Genomic DNA, 18,343 nt, shown 5'->3' on the forward strand with positions numbered 1-18,343 from the left:
GCGTAAGAAAAAATCTTTTTTATTTTAAATTTAAGAAACTAGTGTATTTTTTTTTAGGGCATAAGCTCCTATCTATATCTACTTTCCTTGAGCATAATATAGGGTTTTTTATTTTTTATTTGATTCTAAATTCCAAGATAACTCATTAGAATTATTAATAAGATGGTTCTAATATATTAGCAATATTTAGATTGGCCCCCTTTTTTTTATTCACTTTATTACTTCTATTCTAGACCCTATCCCTATGGTTTATTCTTATGAAATATCTTATAAAATAGAAGGTATAAGAAATGGATATAATGAAATTCTTGATTCGATCTTACGACCTAATTTATTTGATTAATGGATCAACAACCAAACCATCCATTTTAGGAAAAAAAAGGAGCATGGTCTTATTCAAATTCAAAGCGCTTCGTAATCTTCAACCAGTTTTGTGCTTCAATATAATTTCCCGGAGTAAGCGCTATAGCTTGTTTCCAATATTCAGCAGCTTGATCAAACCAAGCTTCCGCAATTTCCGAATCACCCTCTAGAATGGCCTGTTCTCCTCGGTCGGAATAGGCAGTTCCTTCCCTTAGAACCGTACTTGAGAGTTTCCTACCTCATACGGCTCAGAAATTGCTATCTTAATTTCCCCTATCTTAACTGAATTCGATTTATCAAAAATCGATCCAATTTGTTCTTGTGTTAAGCAGAAGAAATTAATTACCTAAGTTTCAAACCCTAATTTTTCTCAATAATTAGTTTGATCTTTTTTCCCACCTTCAGAAGAATGAAGCATAGATAGATATAGAGCCTTCGTTCAAATTTTCTGAAAGGTAACTATCCCGGTTTCATATATGAAATCTCTATAGAATCCTTGAAAAAGACTTTTTTCCATAAGAAAGAAAAAAGAACTTACTATCTTTGGGATCTGATACTACACCGCTGCTTAATCCCTTAGTGGATCGGCTCTATTACATAAGCGGATTCCTAAATTTTGCCCCATATCATGGGATAAGTAAGCAGTTTTTTTTAGTTGTATCGACCCAGTCGCTCACTAATTGATCTTTACGGTGCTTTCTCTATCAATTTGAGAAACTTTATCCATAGAGTAGTAGTATAGGCCATACTTTCTTCGTTTTTTGATTCTCGTGAAGTGTCCTTCCTTCCTACAGCTGATAGGGAAAAATCGTTGTTTTTACGATCCCTATGTAGAAAGCCCTTTTTTCCAGTATTTACTAGAAAATTTGATCCTCTCTTTTTTTGTCTTTCTATAGTGGAGATAGTCGCACGTAATGACAGATCACGGCCATATTATTAAAAGCTTGCGGTAAGAAGGGGTTTCGTTCTAGTGCCCGGAAATAATATTCCAAAGCCTTTGTATGCTCTCCATTGCTTGTGTGTATAAGGCCTATGTTATAGAGTATATAACTTCGATCATAGGGATCGATTTCTAGTCGCGTAGCTTCATAATAATTTTGCAAAGCTTCCGCATAATTTCCTTCGGATTGAGCCAACATCCGTTACGGTCGTTCATTCTATTCAAAAAATCTCCGTTCCAAAACCGTACATGAGGTTTTCATCTCATACGGCTCCTCCCTTCTGTACATAATAGTACTAAGCGAAATAATCTTAATCTATAGAATCAAAATAGAATTAGTCCCGTCTCATTATGAACCGAAAGGGGCTGGTATTTTTCCAAGAAATCTCTAGCCAACCTTCCCACAAGAGGTTTTTCTTAACACCAATGAATTCTATTAATGCTAGAGGAAAACGATAGCTCCAATAATTTCTTTGTTCTCAACGCCTCCTATTTAGAGGAATTAGCTACTTCAACGATCTTTGATGGTTATAGGGGTATCCAAAGTACAAACCTGATGGTTGTTTGTTATCCCAACCATTCTTCCCAGCCCTGATACCGATCAGGAAAGGGGTAATTTCTACCAAAGTTTTTCTCTTGTTGATTCCTATTTCTAGGTGTAGTGCTTTTCTCCCCTATGCTGCCTACGGATACTAATAGAGTGGCCTGTAATCCATACCATACCATATCCTGTAGGTGTAACCTTTCGCTCAATACTCAAATCTACAATTGAAGTATCTGAAGCCGCATCAATCGAGGATACACGACGGAAGGAATTGTTAGTTCGCCTCACCTTCCCGAAGCGTGGGTTTGCTTGCTTTACAAATTTGGTTCTCTCTATGCCAACCCCTTTTCTTTTTCCTAAGACTGAGGTATAGGTAGGTCTAAAAAAAAGCAAAAAAAAAAAGAGTCAAATCGCACCATCTCTATAATAAGTAAATGCCTTTTTTTCTCCTGAGGTTGTCGGAATTATTCGCAATAAAATATTGGCTATAATTGAGAAGGTCTTATCAATGAAATTTCCATTTACACGGGATCTAGGCATAATTCCCAAGCCATTCTATATAGAATTGTTTTCATTCCTTCACAAAATAACATAAAAACAAACACATTCGATTCTTATAATTATAAATAGATTGATCCATATGCTCTAAATCCATATGTTTTAAATGGATAAGAGAGATATGGATTTTCCGCTCAGCTCAAATTGTATCCTTTTCCTTCTGCTTGGACACGAAGAGATATGCAATATTTGACTAAGACTGGATTTCATTCCACTTTCCTATTTCTGAACAACAACTTATGTCATCAACTATTTCGTGTTTTCAAAGTTATTAATTGTCTCATACTCTATTTTTGATTTCAATGGTGTAGCGTATCTTATGCAAACGGAATTCTAAGGTTTCTTTATTTTATTATGCAATAAGAAGAATTCTTGCATTCTCTTTTTCTTTAGTTGCGGGAAAACCTAAATTAAAACTTTTATTTTATAGCGAGCGCAATTTCTAGTAAAAAATCCTGTATCCTTCCACCTAGATCAAAAGGAATTTTTCCAATAGAACTAGGGAACCCCCGAGCGGTTGCGGTTGTACCTGTACTGCAGGAATAAGAAAACTCGCTATTCACTCAGTTTATTTTCCATAATAAGTTATGTAGGAAAGATGGCCGAGCGGTTCAAGGCGTAGCATTGGAACTGCTATGTAGACTTTTGTTTACCGAGGGTTCGAATCCCTCTCTTTCCGTTTTTCTTAATTCATCAACGTTAAGGATCACAATGTATCAAATCAAATAGCAATTTATTCCAGTAATAATATCTTATATTATCTTATTTTTATTTAATAGAAATTAAAAATTCTCTATAGCAAATTACTGTGGTATGTAAACATAGAGGAAAAAAGCAAAAAGGATCCTAATCCTAGGGTTAATCAATTTTAGCTAGTTGATGGGAAAATACGAATTAATGGTAATGGTCTTAGGGCTATTTAGTTCGGGGAAAGGGGAAGGGGAAGAAAATTCTATGAACCTTTCCTTTTTTCATTAAGTTCAAGTCTGACGAGAGTAATATTCTACAACTAACAACTCATTTATTTTGAGACCGACCCACTTCCTATCTAGGATTTTATTTACTAGTCCTTTATATTCCAATGTGTCAATCGTCAAATGGCTTGGCAATTTCCCCGGGTCCGATGAAGCAATATAATTTTGAACCAGACCTTTTGATCTTTGGTTATCTTTCGTAGTAATAATATCTCGGGGTTTGCAACGAAAACTTGGTATATTGACTATACGGCCATTAACTAAAATATGTCTATGGTTGACTAATTGGCGGGCCCCAGGAATGGTTGAAGCCATACCCAATCGAAAAAGGATATTATCCAAACGCATTTCAAGTAATTGTAGTAAAACCTGGCCTGTTGACCTTTTTGCTTTTCCAGCGATATGTACATATCTAAGTAATTGTCGTTCTGTCAGACCATAATGAAAACGCAATTTCTGTTTTTCTTGAAGACGAATACGATATTGCTCCTTTTTCCCAGAATTGAATTTTTTTTTAAGATTACTTCCGGATTTAGGTGTTTTTCTAGTGAGTCCTGGTAAAGCTCCCAAACGGCGTATTTTTTTTAAACGAGGTCCTCGATAACGGGACATGAAGACTCCTTTTTTTTATTGAAATTTCATTTTACACAATTAATTTCATTGTATTTACATTACAGAATACATCGAAATTAAAACTGAATTAAACTACAGGATAAACAGAGTAAAATCAACTAAAGTACCACAAAAAATGGAATTTCATCAAAATCTGTATTTTTTGTATTTTTTGTATATATATTATTTATTTTATTGTTTTGTATCTAGCAAAATAGTAAGGTAAAAAACATAAAAGATCCTGGATTCTCCATTTAATTCGGAAAAAAAGAGATTCTTGTTCGTAGAACATCGATAGAGAAAAAAAAAGCCGACTATCGGATTTGAACCGATGACCCTCGCATTACAAATGCGATGCTCTAACCTCTGAGCTAAGTGGGCTTACATAACGGAAATAGTGTAACAAATAGAAATAGGTATAGTATAGGAAATCCGTAAAATCTCAGATATTAGTTATTACTCTTAGCTATTAACTAGTTCTAAATTTGAAGTTCTACTTATAAAAAAATACTAAATAAAAAAATACTAAAACTTCTTAAAGATAAAGTTAGCTTGATATGCTTAACTATAGGATATTTAAAAAGAAAATTATAGACTTTATGGGTATTTTCATTCGATCATTATAGACTTTATTATTTGTTAATAATTTGAGGATTAATATTTCACTAAGGGGAACATAAAGTCAGAGTAAATAAAATTGATAATTCTGATTAGAAAAAAAGAATAAATATCCAGCGTTATAGTATAATTTCGAATACTATAAAAAAGTAAGACGGGAGGTGGGGGAGATAAAAAGTTTTGGATATATTGATTCGGATTGAATTGCAAATACATCAAGGATAGAATCAATGTAATTCAGAATTGCAATAAGCAAGCGGGGTCTCTCAAATAGAGTCGAACTGAACTGCTAGACTACGTTGAGTGATGAACTCAATGATTCAAAAAAAAAACTAAGAGATGGATGAAATTACACAAGGAATCCTGGTCTCAAAGAAGAGGGAAGTGGGGATATGGCGAAATCGGTAGACGCTACGGACTTGATTGTATTGAGCCTTGGTATGGAAACCTGCTAAGTGGTAACTTCCAAATTCAGAGAAACCCTGGAATTAAAAAAGGGCAATCCTGAGCCAAATCCGTGTTTTGAGAAGGGATTCTCGAACTAGAATACAAAGGAAAAGGATAGGTGCAGAGACTCAATGGAAGCTGTTCTAACGAATCGAGTTAATTACGTTGTGTTGTTAGTGGAATTCCTTCTAATTCTAAATTAGAGAAAGAGGGGTTTTATACTTTATACATTTAATAAACACGTATAGATACTGACATAGCAAACGATTAATCACAGAACTCATATTATAATATAGGTTCTTTATCTTTTTTAAAATTTCAAAATAAAATTCGAAATGATTATGAAATAAAAAACTCATATCATAATTTTATTTTGAATTATTGTGAATCCACTCCATTCGAATATTGAATAATCAAATTCTTCAATTCAAATTCAAAGTTTTGAGAACTTTTAAAAAGAAAGTGGATTAATCGGACGAGGACAAAGAGAGAGTCCCATTCTACATGTCAATACTGACAACAATGAAATTTCTAGTAAAAGGAAAATCCGTCGACTTTTTAAGTTGTGAGGGTTCAAGTCCCTCTATCCCCAAATCCTCTTTTTTTTTCTTTTTATCAATGGGTTTAAGATTCATTAGCTTTCTCATTCTACTCTTTCACAAAGGAAAGGAATGCGAAGAGAACTCAATGGATCTTATCCTATTCATTGAATAGATTTCTTTTTTATTAGAGTATCGGCAAGAAATCTTGGTTATTCACTCTATTTTTAAGTATTATTTAAGTAAACCATGCACAATGCATAGGGCTACCCCCCCCCTTTCAAATTTTGAATTTGAAATACTTTAATTGATTTTTTAGTCCTTTTAATTGACATAGATACAAATACTCTACTAGGATGATGCACAAGAAAAGGTCAGGATAGCTCAGTTGGTAGAGCAGAGGACTGAAAATCCTCGTGTCACCAGTTCAAATCTGGTTCCTGGCAGAGAAAAAAAAAGATCCACCGAATAGGTATTGATCCAAATACCTCGAGATGGATTGTGATACATATTTATTAATAATATATAATATAGATAGAGTATGATTTATTCATCTAAGTGGATAAATCTATAATATAAATATAGAGGCACTTCTTTTTAGAGAAGTTTTAAAATATACCCTTTCTTTATGATAAGGAAGGGGGTGAGATTAGGTTCCCCTTTATTTTTTTGCGTTTCTTTATTTTGTATTCCACTATTCCGACGAATATTTTTTTAGTCTTGCTTATCTTTATCTTATCTTATTTTCCTAGTTGTGCTAAGTCATGTGCGCGATACAAAGTTCCTGGTAGAGAACTTCTTTGAGTCATCCTATTTTTCTGTTCATATGAAGGAAATTAATATGTGATTTTCAAAATAGGGGAATCCAAATGAAACCCTTTTTTGGCTCAGTCTATCTGGAATGCTTTTGTATAATAGGAATTAATTATAAATAGGTATTCCGTTTCATCTAGGAAAAGAACCTAAAAATATTCCTTGACTTGAATAAAATCTGGAGTTGTGTTGTATAAGTGAGCACGAATTTCTTATCATTCAATGAGCATCTTGTATTTCATAAAAATTGGGGGTTATATAGTCCTTACGTAAGGGCCAGCCTATCCAACTTTCAGGCATTAGGATACGTTTAAGGCGCGGATGATTATCATAAGAGATTCCCACCATATCATAAGATTCGCGTTCTTGAAAATCGGCACTTCTCCAAATCCAGAAGACAGACGGAATTCTAGGATTATCCTTTTGGGCAAAGACTTTTATGCAGACTTCTTCTGGATTATCTATACCGTATTGTATTCTTGTAAGATGATACACGCTAGCTAAAGATCCACCGGGTGCTACATCATAAGCACATTGGGAGCGTAAATAATTATAACCATATACATATAAAATGACAGCAATGGAATCCCAATCCCCTGCTTTTATTTGTAAAGTCTCTATTCCTCGGTGATCAAAGCCCAAAGATCTATGAACCACCTCATGTTTGACTAGCCAATTAGATAACCAACCCTGCTGCATTGTCTTCATCTCTCCCTCTTTGTATAAATATTTCCCATTTCGGATGCAAGTTTGAAAGATTGCTCTGCTTTTTCTTTTTCTACACAAAAGAGCCCCCCCCTCCTAATTCACTAATTTGTAGGAAGGTACTGGACTTTTGGATTTTAAAAAAGTTTCAGAAGATATATCTAATGTCGATGGTGATTGATAGAGCAATTCTTGCTCATAAGTTCCTGTATGAGTACTGCGCCTAACATAAAGCTTGTGACTGGTAGTAAAACATCTTTTTTTATTTTGAGATAGAGTTCGATCCTCAACTATTTCTCGCGATATCTTCTTACGAAGTTTTGTTAGGGCATCTATAACTGCCTCCGGTTTAGGAGGGCAGCCCGGCAAGTAGACATCCACAGGAATTAACTTATCAACTCCCCGAACAGTACTATAGGAATCCGTACTGAACATTCCCCCTGTAATAGTACAGGCTCCCATAGCAATGACGTATTTTGGTTCAGGCATTTGCTCGTATAATCTCACTAAAGACGGAGCCATTTTCATTGTTACCGTACCGGCTGTTAAAATTAGGTCTGCTTGCCTAGGACTTGATCTTGGTACCAATCCATAACGATCAAAATCGAATCGTGAACCTATTAATGAAGCAAATTCAATGAAACAACAACTGGTACCGTATAGAAGGGGCCATAAACTGGAGAGTCTTGACCAATTCGAAAGATCATTTAGTGTAGTTGAAATAACAGAATTGGAACTTGTTTGGTCAAGTAAGGGAAACTCAATCAAATTCATAACTGTCTCAATAGAATCTTTTCCTTCTTTTTTTTTGTCTAAATATTCAGTTAAGACCATTCCAAGGCTCCTTTTCGCCATGCATAAACTAAACCGACAACTAAGATAAGCACGAAAATCAAAGCTTCGATAAAAACGGATACACCCAATACGTCGAAACTCATTGCCCAAGGGTATAGAAAGACGGTTTCCACATCAAAAACAACAAAAACGAGCGCAAACATATAATAGCGTATTCGGAATTGTACCCAAGCCCCTCCCATGGGTTCTATACCCGATTCATAACTAGAAAGCTTCTCTGGTCCTTCACTAACCGGGGCTAAAAGCCCTGAAATCGAAAATGCCAAAATAGGAATAAGGCTTGCTATTATTAGAAATGTCCAAAAAATATCATATTCGTGAAGCAGAAACATAATGTACTCCCATTAATGTGGAATAGGCGGAACTTAAATTAGTCAATTCAATTCAGCATTGTCAATTTATCCAGAACTTCTCTCTTTTCCTCGGTGAAACAAGAATCTTTTTTGTTCAAACAAAAGCGCTTAGTTTAGCCTTTGTTTCCTCTGTGCTGCATCTTCTTTAAAGATTCATCCAATGGAATCCCAACTCCCTTTCTTTTGGATTTCCATTCTATTTAGATATGGTGTATGTAGATCTAATTCTTATATAAAGAAAACTTTATCGTTTCACTTTGTCTCGCTTTCTCTAGAATCTCTATAAAAAAAGAATAGCTCTATCCTTTATTTACTATTTAATAATAATAAGAGACTATTAAATAAAAATGAGAATACTACTAATTAGAATAATTAGAACCTAATTAAGATAGTAGGACTAATCTATGCAGTATAATGAGAAGTAATACTATAAAAATAAAAATAAAGAACTCTATTTCAGAACTATGAGACAGAATATTCTGTTTTCTTATTTACTCTTTACTTTATTTTTTCTATTTTTCGTTTTTCTTTTCCTGTCTGTATGATTTTGATTTTCGATGAATGAGCCTTTGGTAATGCTTTTATCTCTATTCTATGTCGCAGGCGCCTATCCAGTCTATAAACAAATACTAATGCGAAAATGAAAACTATACTAAACTAAAGAAAACATAGGATAGAGATCCTAAAATAGAAAAAAGGGCATATTAGGGCTATACGGATTCGAACCGTAGACCTTCTCGGTAAAACAGATCAAACGGATTATTATCGAAATGATTTGAACTGTTTCAAAGACCCAACATGCATTTTTTTGCATTGGGCTCTTTCATAAACTGATTTAAAGATCAGTTAGTCCACCATAGTTTTTCTTTACGGAAAGATAATGAGATGGCTCCCTGTGCTCTGATTGATTTTTTGTATTATGATCTATCTAGGAGCAATACCAAAGTGTTTCAAAGGAGGATTACCTTGACTTAGGTCTGCCTCTGGTCTAAATTAAATCAACCTAAGTGAAATGGAGTCTCTATCGTTCCACTGCAAGAGTTAACTATGAGACTTCATACACCTTAAAGTTCATAGAACGAAAAGAAGTTTTTTGGAGGCCCTTATCCTCATTACGCCTAGCATTTAGTGGGCTGGATATTTACCTTATCAACTAGCAAATCCATAAGGGTTCTATTTGATTAGGCACCTGAATTGGCACCTGAATCGGACTGAACCGACTGTTTGTCAGGCTACTGTTCTCCTATTCTCTCGAATCTATGAAGTAAGACATTGATTTTGCAATAAGATCGATTATGTTCATTGCATAATAAGCTCCTTTGAAAAGCATTGGCGCACGTGTAAACGAGTTGCTCTACCGAACTGAGCTATAGCCCTTATCAGAGATATCTTAACATATAGAGAATTTCTTGTCAAGATGAATATTTTCTAATGCCAGAGGATATCCCTTTGATCTGTATCTGTTTAGTATTTAGTTTAGTATTTAGTATATAACAGACCAATAACAGAGCGGTATTGCTTAGAAAAGGGATTCAATATATAATCGATCGAAGTAATGGGTCTTCCTTTGTGGTGATAAATTGCCTACTTAACTCAGTGGTTAGAGTATTGCTTTCATACGGCGGGAGTCATTGGTTCAAATCCAATAGTAGGTAAGTAGGTAGAAAAATTACTAGATAGCATTGGACTTACTTCGCTTCGCTATCTAATAACTTTTTCTACCCCTCTTCCCTTTTTCTTTGTATCAACTATAAACCACTGGATTGTCTTCAATTGGATGGGGGAATCCAATTGACAGCCTCGATTCGTATCCTAGCTCGTCTGAGAGCGAGCTTCGCTTCAACCAAATCTTTCGTACCCTCAGCTTTACTCAAGTTAGCTTCGGCTATTTCAAGTGCCTTTTGAGCTTCTTCCGGATCAATATCACTACCCAGTTCCGCATCATTTCCTAAAATGATGATCTCATTATTAACTATTCTCGCAAAACCGCTCCACAGAACCGCCGTTAACCATTGGTCGTTGAGGAGGCGTATTCTCAAAGGACCCATATCTACTGCTGTGTTAATAGGGGCGTGGTTTGGTAATACGCCAATTTGGCCACTATTCGTGGATAAAATGATTTCTTTCACTTCACAATCCCAAATAATTCGCTTAGGAGTCAGTACATAAAGATTTAATTTCATTTCTGCGATTTGTTCTCCTCTTCTAAGGTTATAGCTTTCGTGCTAGCTTCATCGATGTTACCCACCAAATAAAAAGCCTGTTCAGGTAGGCCGTCTAATTCTCCGGAAAGGATTAGTTGAAATCCCCTAATAGTTTCCGCAAGAGCAACATACTTTCCTGGAGAACCAGTAAAAACTTCTGCCACAAAGAACGGTTGTGATAAGAAACGCTCAATTTTTCTTGCTCTTGCTACAGTTAAACGATCCTCTTCCGATAATTCATCCAAGCCAAGAATTGCGATAATGTCCTGAAGTTCTTTGTAACGTTGTAAAGTTTCCTTAACTCTTTGCGCAGTTTCATAATGTTCGTTGCCAACGATCCGAGGCTGTAACATAGTTGATGTTGAATCTAAAGGATCTACTGCTGGATAAATACCCTTGGAAGCTAATCCTCTGGAAAGTACGGTAGTAGCATCCAAATGTGCAAATGTTGTGGCAGGGGCAGGGTCGGTCAAATCGTCCGCAGGTACATAAACTGCTTGAATCGAAGTTATAGATCCCTTTTTAGTAGAAGCAATTCTTTCTTGCAAAGAACCCATTTCTGTACTAAGAGTAGGTTGATAACCCACTGCGGAGGGCATTCTCCCTAATAAAGCGGATACCTCTGATCCTGCTTGAACAAAACGAAAGATATTATCGATAAATAAAAGCACGTCTTGCTTATTAACATCTCGGAAATATTCTGCCATAGTTAGGGCAGTTAAACCAACTCTCATACGAGCTCCCGGTGGTTCATTCATTTGGCCATAGACTAGAGCTACCTTTGATTCTTCAATATTTTTTTCATTAATTACTCCGGATTCCTTCATTTCCATATAAAGATCATTTCCTTCACGAGTCCGTTCCCCTACTCCACCGAATACGGATACGCCCCCATGAGCTTTAGCAATGTTATTGATTAATTCCATGATCAGTACTGTTTTACCTACTCCAGCCCCCCCAAATAGTCCTATTTTTCCTCCACGTCGATAAGGAGCTAAAAGATCGACGACCTTAATACCTGTTTCAAAGATGGATAATTTCGTATCTAACTCGATAAAGGCAGGCGCAGATCTATGAATAGGGAACGTTGCACTACTATCTACAGGACCCAAATTGTCAACAGGCTCCCCAAGAACGTTGAAAATTCGTCCGAGAGTAGCTCCACCGACCGGAACACTGAGAGGAGCTCCCGTGTCAATCACTTCCATTCCTCTCATCAACCCGTCCGTAGCACTCATAGCTACAGCTCTAACTCGATTATTTCCTAATAATTGTTGTACCTCACAAGTCACATTAATTTGCTTATCGGCAGTGTCTCTACTCTGGACTACTAAAGCGTTATAAATATAAGGTAACTTGCCCGGGGGAAAAGTGACATCCAGCACGGGTCCAATAATTTGATCGATACGACCTGTACTTTTTTCTTCACTTGTGGAAACCCCGGGACGAGAAGTAGTAGGATTGGTTCTCATAATTATCACATAATTAAAAAAAAGGAATTTGTCGAAATTTTTCTTTTTTTATTGTTGAATAATGCCAAATCAAATCAAAAAAAATCCAAAAGTAAAAAGGAAATGAATTAGTTAATTCAATAAGAGAGAAAAGGGGACCAGGACTTGATTTCGTTGCCCAAGCGAATCCCATTCAATCGTTTACTCATGGAATGAGTCCGTTGGAAAGTTCAATCAATCTTTTTTTCATATACATTTTGCCTTTTGTGGAGGATCTGTGCCTACTCTACTTTCCTATCTAGGACTTCGATATACAAAATATATACTACTGTGAAGCATAGATTGCTGTCAACAAAGAATTTTATTAGTATTTAGTTAGGTATTTGCATTCCAAATAAGAAAAGAGACCTATTAAGAACTTGTAAAATAAGGATTAGGGATTAATTTGGGTTGCGCTATACCTATCAAAGAGTATACAATAATGATGGATTTGGTAAATCAAATCCATGGTTTAATAACGAACCGTGTTAACTTACCATAACAACAACTCAATTCCTATCGAATTCCTATAGTGGAATTCCTATAGGATAGAACATACACAGGGTGTACGCATTATATATGAATGAAACATATTCATTAACCTAAGCATGCCCTCAATTTTCTTTAATGAGTTGATATTATATTAATTGAATATCCTTTTTGTTTTACGAGATTTTTGCTAAAGTTTCATTTACGCCTAATTAACATCGAGTAGACCCTGTTATTGTGAGAATTCTTAATTCAAGAGTTGTAGGGAGGGACTTATGTCACCACAAACAGAAACTAAAGCAGGTGTTGGATTTCAAGCTGGTGTTAAAGATTATAAATTGACTTACTACACCCCAGAGTATGAAACTAAGGATACTGATATCTTGGCAGCATTCCGAGTAAGTCCTCAGCCTGGGGTTCCGCCCGAAGAAGCAGGGGCTGCAGTAGCTGCCGAATCTTCTACTGGTACATGGACAACTGTTTGGACTGATGGACTTACCAGTCTTGATCGTTACAAAGGACGATGCTATCACATCGAGCCTGTTGCTGGGGAAGACAGCCAATGGATCTGTTATGTAGCTTATCCATTAGACCTATTTGAGGAGGGTTCCGTTACTAACATGTTTACTTCCATTGTGGGTAACGTATTTGGGTTCAAAGCCCTACGTGCTCTACGTTTGGAGGATCTACGAATTCCCCCTACTTATTCAAAAACTTTCCAAGGCCCGCCTCATGGTATCCAAGTTGAAAGAGATAAGTTGAACAAGTATGGCCGTCCTTTATTGGGATGTACTATTAAACCAAAATTGGGATTATCCGCAAAAAATTATGGTAGAGCGTGTTATGAGTGTCTACGTGGTGGACTTGATTTTACCAAAGATGATGAAAACGTAAACTCACAACCATTTATGCGCTGGAGAGACCGTTTTGTCTTTTGTGCCGAAGCTATTTATAAATCACAGGCCGAAACCGGTGAAATCAAGGGGCATTACTTGAATGCGACTGCGGGTACATGTGAAGAAATGATTAAGAGAGCTGTATTTGCGAGAGAATTAGGGGTTCCTATTGTAATGCATGACTACTTAACCGGGGGATTCACCGCAAATACTACTTTGGCTCACTATTGCCGCGACAATGGCTTACTTCTTCACATTCACCGTGCAATGCATGCAGTTATTGATAGACAGAAAAATCATGGTATGCATTTCCGTGTATTAGCTAAAGCATTGCGTATGTCTGGGGGAGATCATATCCACTCCGGTACAGTAGTAGGTAAGTTAGAAGGGGAACGCGAAATGACTTTAGGTTTTGTTGATTTATTGCGCGATGATTTTATTGAAAAAGATCGTGCTCGCGGTATCTTTTTCACTCAGGACTGGGTATCCATGCCAGGTGTTATACCGGTAGCTTCAGGTGGTATTCATGTTTGGCATATGCCAGCTCTGACCGAAATCTTTGGGGACGATTCTGTATTACAATTTGGTGGAGGAACTTTAGGACATCCTTGGGGGAATGCACCTGGTGCAGCAGCTAATCGAGTGGCTTTAGAAGCTTGTGTACAAGCTCGTAACGAAGGGCGTGATCTTGCTCGCGAAGGTAATGAAATTATCCGAGCAGCTTGCAAATGGAGTCCTGAACTAGCCGCAGCTTGTGAAGTATGGAAGGCGATCAAATTCGAGTTCGAGCCGGTAGATACTATCGATAAGAAGGTCTAAAAAAAAATAAACGAAATAAAAAGAGAAAAAAATAAGTTATGAAATGCAGTAATTCTTCTTTATTCTTCTAATTGATTGCAATTAAACTCGGCTCAATCTTTTTTTTTATAAAAAAGATTGAGCCGAATAAAAATAGATCATGATATGATCATGAGACTTGACAAATCGAGATTCGTCTATTCTATATATCTAGAATATATATATATATTAAGGTATAATACAATAAAGAAATAAAAAGAAAATAATAAAATATAGTAGTATCATATGATAATGGAATCAAATACGCAGTATTTACAGAAAAAAGTCTTCGTTTATTGGGAAAGAATCAATATACTTTTAATGTCGAATCGGGATTCACTAAGACAGAAATAAAGCATTGGTTCAAACTCTTCTTTGGATTAAGGTGGTAGCTGTGAATAGCCATCGACTACCTGGAAAAGGTAGAAGAATAGGACCTATTCTGGGCCGTACAATGCATTACAGACGTATGATCATTACCCTTCAACCGGGTTATTCTATTCCACTTCTAGATAGAGAAAAAAACTAAAGGAGAATGAATGAAAAAAGACATAGTTTGGAAGTTAGACCTTTTTATAAGACTCTCTTTCAATTTCAAAAAAGAGGACGTTTGAAACTTTTAACAGGCGTAATCGTGAGTCAACATGCTAGAACTAGATAAGGAAGTTTTCTATAACCTTAATAAAAAGGATAAAAAGGTAGTTTTAGTTTATGACTCCGATCAAGAGCGAGAAATCCTTGATTTGGGATTGGACATAGAACCTGGACCCATCGGAGAGACGTTGAAAGGAGCGTATCCTGATGGTAAGAATTATACTTTCGTGGAAATACAGCGCTATAGACTTCAGTGTGGTAGAGTAGACGTTTTGTTCCTAATTTTTCTGGACCAAACCTCCGCTCCGACCCAACGATACAATGAATTTTTTCTGTTCATATTCATAAATAAAAAAGATTAGGAATCGCAATGCTACTATATGCGTCCAGAGCAGTATTTTGAATACTATTCTTCTATAATCCATTATTGCGCGGGGTCTTACTAACAGGACTTCGCGGCACAGGACGGGTCTTCGTCGAAAAGCTAACACCACCCGGCATTTTCATACCCTTTCTTTGGGTGGTATATCGCCTTTAAAAGTCTAAGAGGGTAGTAGGGGGGATCTTAAGAGGGTAGTAGGGGATCTTAAGAGGGTAGTAGGGGATCTATAGTAGGTAAGATAATTTGCCCTTTGATTTTGATTGAATATACTATTTTTCTGCCTTTACCACGCATTATTGTATGCGCTTCTAGAGAAGTATGTATGCAGGAAGTAAATTCTAGTCGCTTTCTTTTGAATCCAATTTCAAATTAGATTAGAAAGATAGAAAGGCCATGAGGATGGGAAAATAAAAAAAATCTTTTTAATTAGTTCTCCTTTTTTGGAATTTTCTTATTATCCTTATCATTTTTTTTACAGAATATTTTGCAAACTAAAAAAATACAATAGTCAATATTCCTTATAATAGATATACTTAATTATATCATAAGAATCTTAAGATATTTTTCGACTAGATAGAAATAGTAAATTTGAATTGAGACACCTATTCCATGACGGATTTAAACTTACCTTCTATTTTCGTGCCTTTAGTAGGCTTAGTATTTCCGGCAATTGCAATGACTTCTTTATTTCTTTATGTGCAAAAAAAAAAGATTGTCTAGTATTTTTTAGTGTAAGTAATATAATATGGTAGGGTATGTGACTTTTTCTACACACACTTTCTACACACAAATGAAAAACGGCTATGGATGCAGATATAGGCTACGAGCATAAATGCATGAATATGCAGAGCTTGGTATAGCGAGTTTTTTTTTATTTATTTTAATTGAATCAACGAATATTTTTTGAATAGAAAGTCAATGTATCTAACCTATTATTTCACAGGAGTACTAGTTGCTGAAGGCGATTTCAGAATCAAAAAAAGTAAAGGCAAAATTATTTAGCTTATTCTCTCAATTTCAATCGACCGCTGCTGGATTTAGTATATCTAATATGAATTGGCGATCAGAACACATATGGGTAGAACTTCTAAAAGGTTCTCGAAAAAGGAGTAATTTTTTCTGGGCCTGTATTCTTTTTCTAGGTTCACTAGGATTCTTATTGGTTGGGACTTCCAGTTATCTTGGTAAGAATATTATATCTATACTTCCATCTCAAGAAATTCTTTTTTTTCCGCAGGGGGTCGTGATGTCTTTCTACGGAATCGCAGGCCTATTCATTAGCTCCTACCTGTGGTGTACTATTTTGTGGAATGTAGGTAGTGGTTATGACCGATTCGATAGAAAAGAGGGAATAGTTTGCATTTTTCGTTGGGGATTCCCTGGAATAAAACGTCGCGTCTTCCTTCGATTCCTTATGCGGGATATCCAATCAATTAGAATTCAGGTTAAAGAGGGTCTTTATCCTCGTCGTATTCTTTATATGGAAATCCGGGGCCAGGGGATCATTCCCTTGACTCGTACTGATGATAAGTTTTTTACTCCACGAGAAATTGAACAAAAAGCTGCCGAATTGGCCTATTTCTTGCGCGTACCAATTGAAGTATTTTGAGGTATCTTTTTTGAACTGAATTGAATGAAGAAAAGATAAATTGGAAGAAGAAAAGTTTTCTCAACATGGGGAGGAAGTCCCTTCGAAATTGGATTTGTTATTGTAAGGGGATTTTTAAGTATTTATCTAAAGGAAGGAACAAACGAGGATAAGATAAAATTATTTTAAATTTTTTTTGTCGAAGTTAGATATATTGCATACTATTCTTCTCTTCCATTTTCACCCGAAAGGGCTTTTTTTATTCTATTTCACTATTTCATTCCATCTAGATCTAAGAAAGAACCCAATGCACTGAAATTCCACTAATATACAAAAAAGAAGAATAGATACAGGGTATCAAACCTATAGAGTTTTTGCTTCAAAGAAATAGAAATATCATGAAATAGAAATATCATCATATAGAGTCAGGGAATGGAATAGAGTCAGCGAATGAAGCATATTCATTAACAACTCCATTTACAGATCAAAAATGAAAAAAAAGAAAGCATTGCCTTCTTTACTATATCTTGTATTTATCGTACTTTTGCCTTGGGGGGTCTCTTCCTCATTTAACAAATGTCTGGAACTTTGGATTAAGAATTGGTGGAATACCAGGCAATCCGAAACTCTCTTAACTGATATTCAAGAGAAAAGGATTCTAGAAAGATTCATAGAATTAGAAGAACTTTCTCTCTTGGACGAGATGATAAAAGGGAAACTAAAGACACATGTACAAAAACCTCCTACAGGAATACACAAGGAAATAATACAATGGGTCAAAATAAATAATGAGGATCATCTCCATATCATTTTGCATTTCTCGACAAATATAATCTGTTTGGCTATTCTAAGTGGTTCTTTTTTTCTGGGTAAAGAGGAACTTGTCATTTTGAATTCTTGGGTTCAGGAATTCTTCTATAATTTAAATGACTCAATAAAAGCTTTTTTTATTCTTTTAGTTACTGATTTTTTTGTTGGATTTCACTCCACCCGTGGTTGGGAACTAGTAATTCGTTGGGTCTATAACGATTTTGGATGGGCTCCTAATGAGCTTATTTTCACTATTTTTGTTTGTAGTTTTCCAGTAATTCTAGATACATGTTTGAAATTTTGGGTCTTTTTTTGTTTAAACCGTCTATCTCCTTCGCTTGTAGTCATTTATCATTCAATTAGTGAAGCATAAATTCATTTGATCTCCCGATATTAATATTAATCAAATTAGCATCTTTCTTTAGAAAGAAAGCCCTTTTCCATTTTACCAAAATTCTTTCTATTTATACCTGCTTTAAGGTATTCATCATTGCAGTACAACTGTTGCAGTAGAATGCCAACAAATTCGTGTATAGGGAACTAGATTAGCTTAGCTACCTATCTAATTTATTGTAGAAATTCTGGGATCTGTGATTGGACATGGAAAATAGAAATACTTTTTCTTGGGTAAAGGAACAGATAACTCGATCGATTTCTGTATCGATCATGATATACGTAATAACTCGGACATCTATTTCAAATGCATATCCCATTTTTGCGCAGCAGGGTTAT

At 35.6% G+C, this 18,343-nt stretch overlaps 4 protein-coding genes and 3 non-coding genes across 7 annotated transcripts; 3 read left to right on the forward strand and 4 right to left on the reverse strand.

Annotated features, from left to right (window-relative positions):
• Positions 1-22: 22 nt before the first annotated feature.
• Positions 23-2,705, reverse strand: LOC123423593 (photosystem I assembly protein Ycf3). Its single transcript, XM_045107870.1, has 3 exons — positions 2,264-2,705; positions 1,277-1,504; positions 23-553 (listed from the first exon to the last, which is right to left on the reverse strand). Exons 1-3 carry the CDS (start codon positions 2,385-2,387, stop codon positions 393-395), a joined length of 513 nt encoding a protein of 170 aa, XP_044963805.1. The 5' UTR covers positions 2,388-2,705; the 3' UTR covers positions 23-392.
• Positions 2,706-2,997: 292 nt separating this feature from the next.
• Positions 2,998-3,084, forward strand: TRNAS-GGA. Its single transcript has one exon. It is a non-coding gene; the product is annotated as a tRNA-Ser (tRNA).
• Positions 3,085-4,299: 1,215 nt separating this feature from the next.
• Positions 4,300-4,372, reverse strand: TRNAT-UGU. Its single transcript has one exon. It is a non-coding gene; the product is annotated as a tRNA-Thr (tRNA).
• A 1,293-nt stretch (positions 4,373-5,665) lies between these two features.
• On the reverse strand, positions 5,666-8,082 carry LOC123423585 (NAD(P)H-quinone oxidoreductase subunit K, chloroplastic; the record flags this gene model as incomplete). The annotated part of the gene is made up of 1 exon (XM_045107863.1): positions 5,666-8,082. A coding segment is annotated over one exon (873 nt), but the record flags the coding sequence as incomplete, so codon positions are not given.
• On the forward strand, positions 5,969-6,041 carry TRNAF-GAA. Its single transcript has one exon. It is a non-coding gene; the product is annotated as a tRNA-Phe (tRNA).
• A 2,326-nt stretch (positions 8,083-10,408) lies between the features above and the next one.
• On the reverse strand, positions 10,409-12,378 carry LOC123423590 (ATP synthase subunit beta, chloroplastic). Its single transcript, XM_045107867.1, has one exon. The coding sequence runs from the start codon at positions 11,995-11,997 to the stop codon at positions 10,501-10,503; it is 1,497 nt and encodes a 498-aa protein (XP_044963802.1). The 5' UTR covers positions 11,998-12,378; the 3' UTR covers positions 10,409-10,500.
• An 89-nt stretch (positions 12,379-12,467) lies between these two features.
• Positions 12,468-14,323, forward strand: LOC123423591 (ribulose bisphosphate carboxylase large chain). Its single transcript, XM_045107868.1, has one exon. It carries the CDS (start codon positions 12,780-12,782, stop codon positions 14,217-14,219), a length of 1,440 nt encoding a protein of 479 aa, XP_044963803.1. The 5' UTR covers positions 12,468-12,779; the 3' UTR covers positions 14,220-14,323.
• Positions 14,324-18,343: the final 4,020 nt, after the last annotated feature.

Source organism: Hordeum vulgare, unplaced genomic scaffold, assembly GCF_904849725.1.
Source record: "Hordeum vulgare subsp. vulgare unplaced genomic scaffold, MorexV3_pseudomolecules_assembly, whole genome shotgun sequence".
Taxonomy (NCBI): domain Eukaryota; kingdom Viridiplantae; phylum Streptophyta; class Magnoliopsida; order Poales; family Poaceae; genus Hordeum; species Hordeum vulgare.